This window comes from Apostichopus japonicus, chromosome 20 (genome assembly GCF_037975245.1).
Source record: "Apostichopus japonicus isolate 1M-3 chromosome 20, ASM3797524v1, whole genome shotgun sequence".
Taxonomy (NCBI): Eukaryota; Metazoa; Echinodermata; class Holothuroidea; order Aspidochirotida; family Stichopodidae; genus Apostichopus; species Apostichopus japonicus.
Window position 1 is genome coordinate 10,148,336 of NC_092580.1, and position 16,270 is coordinate 10,164,605.

Sequence of the window (16,270 nt, forward strand, 5' to 3'; positions counted from 1 at the left end):
TTGTGAAGAAAATGATTAACCATTGCATAGAGCGGTGCGCATCAATCAACAGTGGATCACAGATACAGAGTGAAGCCATCACGTTGGGTATATGAAAGCGTTTTGTATTGGACTTGGAGTGTAGATTGTAAACACTACTGCAGGATTTTTCAAGCAACGACTTGTTTCTTTTGTCAAAGGCTTGTTGCTAAGGGAGCTGTTAGACATAACGACAAGCCTACACCGCGATTGAAACAATTAGATTAGTAATATACGAACATAGTAAAGTCAACTTATTTTAATTATCGCACGATTCTTTATATTTAATGAACTATTCAATATGGAGAACGATAGTATTTGCATACCAATCCAGTCGATTTGGACGAACCATTCAACAACATCCGTTTTAACAGCAGCTAGAATAACGTTTCTCAGTGTGTTGACGTCAGTTTCAAGTGTTGGAATTTTTGGTAATTTAACAGTTATTTTGGCATTTTTAATAGACCGAAATATCCGAGAAATGCCATTTAATGTGTACATTCTATTTCTTGCTGTTACAGACTTATTCATTGTATCATCAACGTGTGCCTTTTATTATTCGTTGTTTTGGATAGACGATACTATTAACTTCTCACATCACTTGGTCTTAGCTAGTATATTTCATGGCATCTCAACTTTTGGATATATAGCTAACAGCTTCGTTGTGGTTCTTATGAGTTACGATCGTTACCTGCTTGTCACTTGTGCAATCAAACATGTTCAAACTCAAACAGTGAAACGAATTCTCACTAAAGTACTTTTGACTTGCATTTTAGGTGCGCTGTATAACTATGTGGCCCTGATCGTAATCACTGTTATAATTAGTGCTGACTGTTTTCAAACACTGACGCACGTTTCTCCGTCGCATTTTGTTGTTAGTATTTTATATGTTGTCTTTGATACGCTGCTACCTTTGAGTCTACTTATTGGACTGAATTTGTTAGTTTATTGGAAACTGCAAATCAGGGAGAAGGCCTTTCGACCAAATTTTAGATCAGGAACTGAATACTCTGTTACACACAATACAAGTCATAAGGACACAACTGACATAAGGACACAAAGGACAAACCGACAGAGTCACTTACATTATATCAACAATTACAAGGAACCGGAAGGTTTCGGATCCATCAAAACAGGTATGAATGTGACCGATACTTGTAGTACTTCATCCATCAGTCTTGGATCTGTTGAAGATGCAACCATCGTCGCCGGGGGAAAAACCACGCCATATCATTGTGATAAATCGACAGTTGTTGTTTCGATGAGAGAAACAGCCTCAGCGCCCAGTCAGAAGTCTTCTCCGGTAGATCCAAACCCCCACAAAACACCCGTAAAGCAGTCTTTCAGTGGGTTAAGGGCTATAACGCCAAAGGGGAAATCCTCCAACGTCAAGGCCGCTAGATGGTTGTTTATGTATGTGTTGATTTATCTAACTTTTCATTTCCCTCTGGTTGTGCACTCTGTCTTAATCAGCTTTGATGTGGAACTCTCAATTTACGCCGAATTCGCAGCACAGTGCTTTCTCATCGCTGGTTGCGCCATTAATCCGTTCTTATATGCCGCTAGAAGTAAACGTTACAAAAGGAAATTGGGAACGGTATGCCCTTGTAGTACGGGTCTTTTAAAGTAAAGATGATGAGTTCCATGACAGGCAACCAAGAAAGGTCTTGCTCGAGAGCTACTTTGGTATAGCCGAACCCAAAGGATATCAAGTCTTGTCAACAGAGGACTCCTATGCCGGTCATCTCTTCCTCCAGTGGAATTGCTGTAAGCTGCTTTGGATAAATGTGCATGTTTATTACGCAGCATGATTCCTATGGCACATGTTCCACTACCACCATGAGTGGTTGCATGTACTGCTCGTATACCAAACGTTTCAAGATTCATTTCAGTAAAGTCTTAAATGGAATGCTTTCCACACGAAAATGTTAATTGTGTAACCGGTTTGTCATATCAGCTCCATGGTCCAATACGCCTGTAATAGGTATGGTGTAAGGTGAGTTGGGGTGAGGGTGTAGGTGCAGCTGCAGGGTGAAAGCACCTAAAACTATTGCCATTTGGTTGCATTCAGCGGCATGCATATTCAACTTTGTTGCCAAGAACTACTTCCATAAACAAGCGTTATCGACACGGAACAATTTGACACTCCACTTAATCATGCAAACCATTATAGGTATTCGATGATCACAATTAATGGTAATCTTTTGTAGTGTAATCATACGATATATATATATATATATATATATATATATAAATATATATATATATATATAAATATATATATATATATATAAATATATATATATATATAAATATATATATATATATAAATATATATATATATATAAATATATATATATATATATATATATATATATATATATATATATATATATATATAAATATATTAAAATTGTTCAAATAAGTAGGAGTAGATCATAAGAAGAAGCTGTGTTCAAATTTTCATAGTACCACAATTGATCTAGATTGAATCACAGTAAACTTGTCGAATAAACTGATCCATAGGATTCGAAGGCATTTATGGTGTAAATATATTTGATTGAGTTAATTTCGAATGGTAAATATTATAAATGATACTAAAAGCCGTTTAGAAAAGAATTGTATAATTGAAATTATTGGTCTCGTTAAAGATTAGTATACGATCCATCCAACACGTTATCGATACAAGCATAATTGTCAGATTATACATATTACAACAATCAGTTTCCGGACTGTGATAGTACCCTCTAATGGATCTATTATCTGTATAAGTTAAATATGCTCACTGGATTCTTAATTATCTTTTGTAAGATATAAGAACTACCTTCGAGTGAGTTCTTTAATGGACGTTTACGTGAACAAATAACAAAAAGCTGTAGTAAAAAAAGAAAGAAAAAAGGGACTTTTGCAGTTAATGTCTCAATAGGCCTACGTGTTTGCTAATTAATTTCGGAAAACAAACTTCCGAAGCAGATTTAATGTTTCTTATTCTAGGTGCACTCTGACCAGGTGGGTTTAATGGAGAAAAGCTGTCGCAATCGAAAGAAAGAAATCGAAAGAAAGAAATTTATTTTTGTTGCCCTTATGTGGCGAGAACGATTTACTGTAAAATCTGTGCGACCGACAATATCAGCATGTTCATCGTATCGTCCACTTTTTTGACCCAATAAACATTATGACAACATGTCCTAGCATGGTCCTATACAAGCACCGCTTTCATAACACTATACTGTACCAACAACCCATATCATAGTCTACATTCGATCAGTCGAACCACGCCTCCGAAGAATCATACTACAACTTATAAACATCAGAAATAATTTTCGATCTAATAATGACGTTTTGTGGTAAAAATCATCTTTATTACACGTAAATAAAAGAGCTGTTTCCTTTAAGGGAACTCTAAAACAGACAACTTACGAAAAACATCCAGTATTATTGTTTTATTGTTCAACAACATCCTTAAGTGGATGTTTTATTTGATAAGATGAAAAAATAAGTGGTTTTCCCTTAATATATTGATTTAGCATTTCGATATTGTTACATCATTCATACATCTAAATTGCGCAGTGCTTTTCACACTGAACAAATAAAACAACTTTGGTTTTTTTTCTTAAAGCACGCGGTAAATGGAAATGCATTATCTTTTTAAAACTTTCTCCATTAAACCAAAACAGGCCTACTCTACACGAAGAAATACAAAATGACTACTCAAATGTAAACGAAAATTCTTTGATTTATTGATCTTTCGAAAGAATCAATTAAGAAAACCACTTTGGGCGTTAAATGCACCCAGGGTACCTCATATATAAAGAATAGCAAGATAAATGCGATCCAGGGGCGTATCCAGGATTTTCCAATAGGGGGGGCGCCCGGCATGAATGATCGCCGTCCTGGGGGATGGGTCTAAGGGGAGGGGTGTACAATTTTTGCTTTCAAAGAAGGGCTGAAATGCAAAATGGTGTCATATGCATGGGCGGCGATCCGTACTTCCGAGTGGGGGGGGGGGGGGATATGACCTTGTTGACTATCTAAGCGTAGCGCCACCATGGGTTGGCGCGAAGCGTACAAGAAAATTTTGGGATTAACAAACCCTCTAGATGGCCGGAAACGGCACTTCCCGAGGTTTCCAAGCGGCATATACCCAACTTTAAAATAGGGATGTCATGTCCGAAATATCTCATAATCAGGATCCAAAATACTTTTTTTTTAAATTTCGGGTGTTATTTTGGGAAAATTGCCCCTGTCAATCTTGTTTCAGGCGCAACGTTAGAATGTTCGAGAGCTCTGTTATATTATTCGATGAAGAAAATGGCCTCATGCAGGCTATTATAGGCCTATACACATGCAATACACAATTACACATAGTTACATTCCTAGGTACCGATTGCTAGGGCATCCAGGTGAAACGTGTATTAAGCATTACCTTGGTTACATGAGATTCTCAGCTGTTCGAGGGAACATGTACGTGTGTAGGCCTACTATAGGGCCTATATGAATACTATAAGGGTGCATATATGTACTATATCAATACCGTGGGCGCAATAATACATTTTGTTGTTATAGGGCCAATGAAGCCTACAGTCAACTATTTTTGCTTTATAAAGACGCTTTATTTGAAAAGATCGCACTGCGTTTATGGTAGGCGAGAAATGAAGCTAAAAAAGAGCCGTACATTAACGAAGATGCATAAATGTAGGCATGAAAATATTCTTATCCCTGGCATTTGGCGGGGGGGGGGGGGGATATGGTGCATTACATCCCCTCCACCCATTTTCATGGGGGGATATATCCCCCCTCCACCCAGGATCGCCGCCCATGGCCATATGTGATCCATTTTTCGACCTTAATAATAAGCAACATTTCCAGTAAATATGGACACAAAATGCACAATTTAGTATGGCTGGCATGTCATTTAGTGTTTATAGTGATAATACAAACACAATTACCATCTATGTTTCTAAAACTATTATGCCGCCGAACTTCGCCAGAACCTTTCTTTGGCAAACAAGAAATAAAGCATACGGGAGGGAGGGGGGGGGGGGGGGTTGAGCGATCACCGACATCTCACATAAAGGTCGTCATCAATTTTTTTTTCTTTTGCTAAACTTTTTGTTTGTTTTTGGTGACGGCCAATAGGGGGGCGCGCGCCTGTTGCGCCCCCCTGGATACGCCCCTGCGATCTCATGAATTAGTACTGTGTATTGACGTGTTAGGATATGGAATGTATCTCAAACAACTTTAAGCTTCTTGTAACTTTGTTTATTTCGCACAATTACACCTCATTCATAAGAACTCTACATGTATAGCTCTCCGTATTTTCCATCCACCCGTCAGAAACAATTAAAGTATATGTTTGTACTTGTTCTGTCTTACGTAATCAACCATTTGTAGAAAATGCCATTTCAGACGGTATTGTTTTTTAGAGGGCATTCCTTCTTTGACATAACGCAAATTGATCGCGCCTATGTCCCCATTTCCATTGTTATTGGTCCTTTAGAACACCGTGTTCGTAAACGTATTAGAGGTGTGTTGTTGTTCGACCAATTATGTTAATGTTAATACCAAGCCACCGTAGTAAAGTTGTCTATAATGCGAGATATCATTTTCAGATATTCCATGCAACTTAACTGTACTAGTGGTGTTAACTGAACTTTTAATAAACCCACTTTCATTAATAAAAAAAAAAACGATTATCGGCAACATTTGACAAAATAAAATGCTATAACATTAATTTTAATAACACTTTACATCAATTCTTCTATAGTTTCATATTCTGAATGAGTTCTAGTTTTTGTGACTCTGAAACATGTAAAGGCAAAGTTCTTCGTTATCAAATCCAGGTTTACTACTATTCATGAACCAGCTGGTAACAATTTGAATAATGTTACTGATAAAACCGATGTGAATCTTTCAAAATACGTCTCATACCGCAGCATTCTCCTTCCATATATCAACTGGTCATATGCCAGTTTTGTACGTATTTTTTACTTAACGGCAACAAAAAAGAACAAAAATAAATAAGGAAAGGAAAACACATGGACTCGTCCACTTCAGGTTAAGAGACCTCAATATACGTAACAAGAACTAAAAGGGTAAACTGGTTGATATACAAATACTGATACCAACTACACAATTGACACAAACAAAATGTATGCGAATTCACTTCCATTTACAAATTAACGTGAAAATGTGTTGTGGAAAATAGTTCTATATAGCGTTCCAAGAATAATTACAAACTTTGCTTGCTGCAATAAAATAATTTTGCCATCCCTGACCGATAGTGCTTATTCATAATAGCGTAAAGCCATGGATTTATTGCAGAGTTTAACAAAAGTATGATCAAAGCGACCGATAAAAAGAACCAATCAACGGTTACGACAAATTTGAACAGCAATAAGAAATTTAGTGGTAGCCAACAGATCAAGAAAACCGATACCAATAACATCAGATTTCTTGCGACTTTTCTTAGTCTCGAATCGTTGATGATTTGGCCCCTTCGTACTGCTCCAGTTTGTCCCTTAATAGACAACACGACTGAAGATGGTCCAGTGGAAGTGATAACAGCAACGTCTCCATCACGTGTCCTGTCAGTTCCCCTGGAAGTTTTTAAATTGTAATCCAGCTTGTCATCTACCGCCGTTTCATTTTGAGTGGTTTCCGTATGATAGTGACTGTACGAAGTACGACTCGAATTAGCCTCATCGTGCAATTGAAGCGATATCGTTTTGAGCGTTAAGTTTAGTTTGATGAGAAAAAGAACGTTGACGGATAATAAGATAACAAAAGGTAAAATAAAATCTAGCAGAAATCTGGCTGACGAAGTAACCATAGCAATAGTTAGATTTGAATCACTAGTCGACGGTGCCAAGACCTGCACTGTTACCTGGTTGACTACAGAGTAAAAACAGCTATATATAAAACTGATAACCCACGTGACGGTTAGGCGTCTACGAGCGATGGAGTGTGTGTTCTGTACTGTATAGAGTAAAGGATCGGCGACGAGAAGATACCGGTCATAGGTCATAGCGACGACAATAAAAATAGACAGAAAGATCGGAAATCTGACCAGCCATTCGTAGATAATGATCAATGTCACACCTAGTTCGTATGGAACTTTATTCCGTATACCAATACCTGGCGTTACGAGTAAGCCAACCAGAAGGTCAGCAAAGGCGAGATTCGCTATGTACAAATTGAACGGCAACTTACGTATTGCAGTCGTCTTTCGATATATTATGAGTACGACGGTATTTTCAAAGACAGTAAAAATAGCAGCAATTAAATAGGCTAGTACAATGGTAACATTCTGTACGATTTCAGATTCTCCACTGTATCCAATTGTCTCATTAAAACCTGCAGTTGTATTACTACTCGGGGAATGTACGGTGCAGTTCAATGATTCCAACATCTTACTCGCTAAAGGCTCTCTATAACGTGAGAACGATTATTGTGGTGCGTCGAAAAACAAAAATCAATCTTTGGACTGAGAACTCAAATATGTTGAACGATTCACATAATATCAAAATCAGCTTCAGCTTCAGCCTCTGCTAAACATGAGCTTGATATCACTATAAACGTATACTGATGTCGTGAACTATGAAGAGACCTCTTTATGAGCTCTGCGTAATGTGGGTAAGTGGTGCACAGTATATATTTCTTCAATTACTGTTTTGATTGGATGAAATGTGTACATTTGGTTAGTAACAGTTATTGATAAGATGCAATTTGTCAAAATCGTTGGAGTGGAAGGGAGATATTATAGCACTTAAATTAACAATTTATTAACAGTTTAAATTACCCACGAGAAGAAGTCACGCAAAAAGGGGTGACAAAGAGTTGTCTACCTGCGTTAAATATATCAACCAAGAGTAATGTGCGTGATACATTATTAGTCACTTAATTGAGAGATCAAGAACGTTGAGCAAGCGAGAGAATAGAAAAGGAAAAAGGCAGAAATAACAAACGCATACGCTTCTAACCGTAGATATTTAAACAAAAAACTTCGAATAGAAACCGTTTATTAGAGACTGACCATAATGAATATTGTATAGTAAGTGATTAAACTATATATTATGCAAATTTTGTGAGTAGCACAAATATTTCTCTCCACAATTTTAACCCACACGTGTCATAATGTGTTAGTATGATGGTTGAAGAAATACTAGACCTGATGGATGAGAGGAAAAGTTCAAAATCCGAAGAGGAGTACCAGCGTAAAGACAAGGAAACGAAATGTAAAAGAGCCAAGGAGGCATGGTATAAATCAAAATGCGAGGAGATTGAAGACCTGGAAAAGAGGCATGACATAAAGAGGAAGCATGAAAATGTCAAAGATCTTACTGACAGAGGAAGGCACATAAATTAAGAACACAGGCAGCTGTAGAAAATCACATGATGGGAACATGCTGTTTGAAAAAGAGAGCATTAACAAGAGATGGGTGGAATACATCTGCAATCTATAAAGTGGTGTAGGGAGACCTGAGCGAACACCACTGGAGAACCCACAAGGACCAGATATACTCATCGAAGAAGTAGAGGAAGCAGTGAAGAATCTTAAGAATGGTAAAACACCTGGTTGTGATGGAATTAGAGCTGAGGAGCTGAAGGCATTGGACTACAAAGGAATGGAGATGCTAGCGTCACTCTTCATTGAGCTGTATAGGTCTAGAGAGCTCCCAAAAGAACTCAAGCACTCACAATTCATCACTATTCACAAAAATACTACTGAGCATCATCATACGTCGAAATGCAAGGACTATTGGGCAACAGATAGGAGACACCCAATTAGGATTCAGACCTGGAATGGGAACTAGAGAAGGTCTTTTCAATTTCCGCATCATTCTTGATAAATATTTTGAGATCGGTCAAGAAGTACACATATGCTTCATAGACTACCAAAAGGCTTTCGACAGGGTATAACATAAGGACATTATGAACTCACTTAAGAAACTGGACATTGATGAGAATGATCTCAAGTTGATACAGACATTATACAGCGTCAGTCAAATTTGAGGAAGGACAGTCGGATGTATTCACCATAGAACGGGGGGTCAGACAAGGGTGTGTTTTATCTCCGAAGCTGTTCAATCTGTACACAGAAACCATCTTCAAAGAAATAGCAGACCTGAAGGGTGTTAGCATCGGTGGACGGAATGTGAACAACCTGCGATATGCAGACTACACAGCACTCTTGGCAGAGAATGAAGACCAACTGCAAAGAATAGTGAATGAGGTTAAAGAAAGGAGTGAGAGGATGGGCCTGAAAATGAACACGAAGAAGACAAAAGTCATGCTAGTCAGTCGGTTAGACGAGGGGAAGGAGCTGAATATCAAAGTGAACGGAGAACTACTAGAACAGGTGAAGAGCTTCAAATATCTTGGACAAACGATAACCGATGATGGCCGCTGTGATAAAGAGATCAGGTCACGCATAGAAATTGCAAGAGGCTCCTTCATAAAGCTTGAAGACGTGCTGACTAGTAAGAACATAAAGCTTGCAACAAGGAAAAAAATGGTGAGATGCTACGTCCTTTCAACCCTGCTGTATGCTTCAGAAACATGGACACTCTCTAAAGAGACAGAAAATAAGATTGAAGCCTTCGAGATATGGCTGTATAGAAAGCTGCTGAAAGTGTCCTACAAAGACAGGATGAGCAATGAGGAGGTACTTAACAGAGTGAGCGAAGAGAGGAAGCTACTATCAGAGCTGAAAAACAGAAAGATGCAGTATATGACGACGAAGATGATGATACATTACAGTGTATTCAATGACCAGCTTTTTATATTTCTGATTTCCACCCAGACGAACGTAATGTGCAAGAAAAGAGGACATTTCAACGTCGAATTGGTTGTTTCGATGCGACCAATTCGTCGGGATTTGATGCAGCGTGTGTTTGAAATTTCGCAGCCATTTACTAACGCCCATGGCGCACCGGTGCATATTGGCGACCCAGGTAAAGTTAAGGTATCTGTTTGTTTTTGGTTTAGTGGCGCATATATCACAGCAAAAGCTGAAAGATTAGATTAGATTAGCTTTATTAAACCACGAGGGTAATTGCATGCTTGTATAAAATATGATATGAGATACAAACATTAAAATATGAAAACCTAAAACGTACAGTACAAACAATTGTAAGAATATGAAATCATAAGACATTTTAAACAGGATATGAGATACAAACATTAAAATATGAAAACCTTAAACGTACAGTATCAAACAATTGTAAAATATGTGAACATAAGACATTTTAAAACATGCCGTAAAACAATATACAAAGCTCAAGACAATGGAGAGAGTACAGTCGGAACAGAAGAAACAGCCAGACGAGATCTAACGTTGAAATGCTGCAAATACATTGAGCGATGTTGTATGTCTTATAACATACCAATCATAGCTTTACTGAAGGGTATATAAAGTAATTACTTTGGAAAGGTTTTCAGTTAATTCGTAATCATTATAGGTCTTAAGAAATATGTTCAAAATGTTTTCCATACCTAATAATGATTCAAAAGATTTATATTTATTTTTCAGCTATACTTGGTATCATTGATTTGAGCTTAGATGAGTGTTATGGATGCAAGACTAACTTAGTACCTGGGGAAGTACCTGTCTTCTGGGCTTGTGGATTAACAGGGTTAGAAGCCAAATTACATCAGTAAGACCGAAAGAAAGATACTATTCAAGAGAACGGACCTAACACAGGCTAGACACGAAAGTGAAATTTGTCGAGGCCTAACGGTCGTAAACAAAACAGAGAGATTTGATTGGCGCATGATCTGTAGGGCGGGGCTGGCCAATTATGTTGAAGTTTGTAGAATCTACGGACTCGTTAAAAAATCTGGCAAATTGTATTCAGCTCAAAATGTCTAACGACAGATAACTCAATTAAAATATTGAATATTGATATGTAAATTGCAAAGAACGGTGTCATTTTCACTGTGCTTTTAGTGTGGTAAGCTGGAAAGGTCAAAGTTTAAATTTGGCAAACATGTACTGACACTTTAACTGACACTTCGTTGTTATACACGGTTGCGGTTCTGGAAGCAACTATAAATTCTAAATGTATTCAGTGATTACGTCATGTTTTCATAAAAATCTTCATCATTTTTGTGATGACTCGTTATTCACTGCCTGAAATATGATTTATGATGAGATACAATATTGTTCTAACAATACATCGCTTACATTTTGATCTCTCTGGAAGTCCAATTGGTGAACATGATATCATATTGCCTACCGATCAAACATTCCACAAATGCATGATGAACATTTGTTAAACGATTTCAAGGCCCATATACCCCCTCAAGAAAGATTGACTACATGATGTCAACCATATGGCATATAAACAAAGAGAGATGTAGCAATATATATTACAATAGAATAATTTAACAGCCCGTTTCTGTCGCGGGGTCAGTTTATAAGTGGGAGGACGCAAATCACGAAGTGAGAACACGAGTTGCAGTAAAGTAAATTTATTCACTTTAATGTACAGGAGATGTAGGACACAAAAAAAGCCCGGGATGTTGAACTGGCATTCACCCGGCGGTTTTGCCTGGGCACCTTGGCGTTGACACCGATGAGACTACGAACGACAGCTCAGTTACAAATCTTGGGAACACGAAGTAGCCCAGTTAATATTAAAATGATGGGAACACGAAGTAGCCCAGTTAATATTAAAATGATGGGAACACGAAGTAGCTCAGTTAATATTAAAATGATGGGAACACGAAGTAGCCCAATTGAAATACTAACCAATAACCAATAAGGAACACGAAGCCCCTTATAGTCTCCTCGCTGAGCGTCCACTCACTAGCAGAAAACCACTTGCCTTAATGGCAGCACGCTAACATATAGTACCCAGCATAGCTAAACATTACGTAATACAACATGCAATTGATAAACTAAGTGATGCAGATACTTCACTTAGACACTAGCCTTGTCCCCGGAAATACCTTTAACGCTCACAATGACTAATCTAAATGTCTCAGGGTGGCCTTACCCAAACGGAAATAGCTTAAACGTGCCCTGACCTGTGACAGTTACATCGTTGTCAAAACAGGTTTCCATTAAAATCAAAGCAGTTGAAAACATTATGTCGTAGCATGGTCATATACAAGCACCGCTTTCATATCGGTACTGTACCAACAACCCATACCCATAAACATCAGAAACAATTTTCGATATAATAATGACGTTTTGTGGTGAAAAGCATATTTATTGCACGTAAATAAAAGGGGCTGTTTCCTTTAAGGGAACTCTAAAACAGACAGCTTTCGAACATCCGGCATTATTGTTATATTGTTAAACAACATCCTTAAGTGGATATTTTAATTGATAAGATGTAAAAATAAGTGGTTTTCACTTAACATATTGATTTAGCATTTCGATAATGTTACACCATGCATACATCTAAATTGCGCAGTGCTTTTTACACTGAACAAATAAAACAACTTGTTTTTTTTTTTCTTAAAGCACGCGGTAAATGGAAATGCATTATCTTTCTTCTCCATTAATCCAAACAGTCCCTCTCTGCAAGAAGAAATACAAACTTAACACAGATTAATATCCAGATATTATGGACTTTTGTCAAATGTAAACGAAATTTTTTGGATTTATTGATCTTTCAAAAGAATCAATTAAGAAAACCACTTTGGGCGTTAACTACATCCTCGGTTCCACATATATAAAGAATACCAAGATAAGTGCGATATCATGAATTATTACTGAGTATTGACGCGTTAGGATATGGAATGTATCTCAAATTTAAGCTTCTTTTACGTTTGTTTATGTCGCACAATTACACCTCATCAATAAGAACTGCTATATAGCTCTCCGTATTTCCCATCCACCCGTCAGAAACAATTAAAGTATATATTTGAAATTGTTCTGTTTTCGGTATAATCAACCATTTGTAGACAAAGCCATTTCAGACGGTATTGTTTTTTAGAGGGCATTCCTTCTTTGACATAACGCATATTGATAGAGCCTATGTCCCCATTTCCATTGTTATTGGTCCTTTTAGAACACCGTGTTCGTAAACATATTAGAGGTGTGTTGTTGTTCGACCAATTATGTTAATATTAATATCAAGCCACCGTAGTAAAGTTGTCTATAATGCGAGATATCATATTCAGATATTTCATGCAACTTAACTGTACTAGTTGTTTTAACTGCACTTTTAATAAACCCACTCTCATTATCAAAAAAAAAAAACGATTATCGGAAACATTTGACAAAATAAAATGCTGTAACATTAATTTTAATAACACTTTACATCGATTCTTCTATAGTTTCATATTCTGAATGAGTTCTAGTTTTTGTGACTCTTAAACATGTAAAGGCAAAGTTCTTCGTTATCAAATCCAGGTTTACAACTATTCATGAACCAGCTGGTAACAATTTCAATAATGTTACTGATAAAACCGATGTGAATCTTTCAAAATACATCTCATACCGCAGCATTCTCCTTACATATATCAACTGGTCATATTCCAGTTTTGTACGTATTTTTTACTTAACGGCAACAAAAAAGAACGTAAAAAAAATAATAAATAAGGAAAGGAAACACATGGACTCGTCCAATTCAGGTTAAGAGACCTCAATATACGTAACATGAACTAAAAGGGTAAACTGGTTGATATACAAATACTGATACCAACTACACAATTGACACAAACAAAATGTATGCGAATTCACTTCCAATTACAAATTAACGTGAAAATGTGTTTTGGAAAATAGTTCTATACAGCGTTCCAAGAATAATTACAAACTTTGCTTGCTGCAATGAAATAATTTTGCCATCCCTGACCGATAGTGCTTATTCATAATAGCATAAAGCCATGGATTTATTGCAGAGTTTAACAAAAGTATGATCGAAGCGACTGATAAAAGGACCCAATCAACGGTTACTACAAATGTAAACAGCACTAAGAAATTTAGTGGTAGCCAACAGATCAAGAAAACCGATACCAATAACATCAGATTTCTTGCGACTTTTCTTAGTCTTGAGTCGTTGATGATTTGGCCCCTTCGTACTGCTCCAGTTTGTCCCTTAATAGACAACACGACTGAAGATGGTCCAGTTGAAGTGATAGCAGCAACGTCTCCATCACGTGTCATGTCAGTTCCCCTGGAAGTTTTTAAATTGTAATCCAGTTTGTCATCTACCGCCGTTTCAGTTTGAGTGGTTTCCGTATGATAGTGACTGTACGAAGTACGACTCGAATTAGCCTCATCGTGCAATTGAAGCGATATCGTTTTGAGCGTTAAGTTTAGTTTGATGAGAAAAAGAACGTTGACGGATAATAAGATAACAAAAGGTAAAATAAAATCTAGCAGAAATCTGGCTGACGAAGTAACCCTAGCAATAGTCAGATTTGAATTACTAGTCGACGGTGCCAAGACCTGCACTGTTACCTGGTTGAGTACAGAGTAAAAACAGCTATAGATAAGACTGATAACCCACGTGACGGTTAGGCGTCTACGGGCGATGGAGTGTGTGTTCTGTACTGTATAGAGTAAAGGATCGGAGACGAGAAGATACCGGTCGTAGCTCATAGCGACGACAATAAAAATAGACAGAAAGATCGGAAATCTGACCAGCCATTCGTAGATAATGATCAATGTCACACCTAGTTCGTATGGAACGTTATTCCGTATACCAATACCTGGCGTAACGAGTAAGCCAACCAGAAGGTCAGCAAAGGCGAGATTCGCTATGTACAAATTGAACGGCAACTTACGTATTGCAATCGTCTTTCTATATATTATGAGTACGACGGTATTTTCAAAGACAGTAAAAATAGCAGCAATTATATAGGCTAGTACAACGGTGACTCTCGGTACGATTCCAGACTCTCCACTGTATTCAACTGTCTCATTAAAACAAGCTGCAGTTGTATAACTCGGGGAATGTACGGTGTTCAATGATTCCAACATCTTACTCGCTAGTAAAGGCTCTCTATAACGTGAGAACGATTATTGTGGTGCGTCGAAAACAAAATCAATCTTTGGACTGAGAACTCAGATATGTTGAACGATTCACATAATATCAAAAACAGCTACAGCTTCTGCTAAAATGAGCTTGATATCACTATAAACGTATACTGATGTCGTGAACTATGAACATACCTCTTTATGAGCTCTGCGTAATGTGCATAAGTGGTGCCCGGTATATATTTCTTCAATTACTGTATTGATTGGAGTGGACGGTAGATATCATAGCACTTAAATTAACAGTTTATTAACAGTTTAAGCTACCAGGCGCGTATCCAGGATTTTCAAACCCGGGGGGCGCGAATTACTATCTAAGCGGAGCGCCACCATCGGTTGGCGCGCAGCGTACAAGAAAATTTCTTATTTTGATACCCCCCAGATCACCGGAAAAGGCACTTCTCGGGCTTGAAATGACCAACCAGATGTACACTTTTTGCCTGAGAACCAAGTATTTCCTAATAGTTTTTTTTCCATCCATAACCTTTTTGAAGATTGTCAACCCGGCACACATCATGTTCGACCTGATCGCATCTCCTGTGGGTCTTTGCTTTTGTAGGTGATTCTACGTCACGGCCCACAATACCCGTCAGCCCCACTTTTCAAGGTTTTAAGCCCCATATTTGTTCCGAATTTGAAAATTCACATTTCTCGTGAATAAACTCACTTCAAAACATACCCATAATGTTGTACAAAATTTCATCTATGGACAACCAATATAGAAAAACTTCCTTGAACCCCTAACAGACTGGTCAAAATTGCACGAGTAGAGGGAAGTGTGATGCAGAATGTTGGTCAGAAATTGTCGAAAATTCAGACACAGTTAATTGATTGGTGTACAAATATTAAAACCTGTTATAACTGCTATTATAAAACTTGGTTGAAGGAAATGAAAAAATAGCAGATATTTCCGAAACCGAACACTATACACATAGGCGTAGGAGGCGCGGCGGAAGTGGCGGAGCTAGGGGTATTTGTCAGGAGGAGCGAGAATGGTCTGTAGGGGCGCTTTCAACACTTTCTAAGCGGAGCGCCACCACTGGTTGGCGCGCAGCGTACAGAAAATTTTTGAGTAAAGATACTCCCTAGATCGCCGGAAATGACCTTTTCCGGGCCTGGCTAATTTGCAGATAAACGAAGAATAAATAGGTGTCATCTCCAAATTACACCAACAAAATGTGATAAATGTCAATAAGTAGATGAGAGCGCAATAAAAAAGTCAATAATCTAGAATAAGTAAAAAGTGGTAAAGAGCTG

General features: G+C 37.7%; 2 protein-coding genes across 2 annotated transcripts; both read right to left on the bottom strand.

Moving 5' to 3' along the window:
• Positions 1–5,087: 5,087 nt before the first annotated feature.
• On the bottom strand, positions 5,088–7,429 carry LOC139961318 (uncharacterized). Its single transcript, XM_071960449.1, has one exon. The coding sequence runs from the start codon at positions 7,427–7,429 to the stop codon at positions 6,251–6,253; it is 1,179 nt and encodes a 392-aa protein (XP_071816550.1). The 3' UTR covers positions 5,088–6,250.
• Positions 7,430–8,843: 1,414 nt separating this feature from the next.
• On the bottom strand, positions 8,844–14,959 carry LOC139961319 (uncharacterized). Its single transcript, XM_071960450.1, has one exon. The coding sequence runs from the start codon at positions 14,957–14,959 to the stop codon at positions 13,784–13,786; it is 1,176 nt and encodes a 391-aa protein (XP_071816551.1). The 3' UTR covers positions 8,844–13,783.
• Positions 14,960–16,270: the final 1,311 nt, after the last annotated feature.

What these genes read in the sequence shown, in the direction of transcription:
- LOC139961318 (XM_071960449.1), bottom strand. Translation starts at nt 7,429, where the DNA reads ATGTTGGAATCATTGAACTGCACCGTACATTCCCCGAGTAGTAATACA.
- LOC139961319 (XM_071960450.1), bottom strand. Translation starts at nt 14,959, where the DNA reads ATGTTGGAATCATTGAACACCGTACATTCCCCGAGTTATACAACTGCA.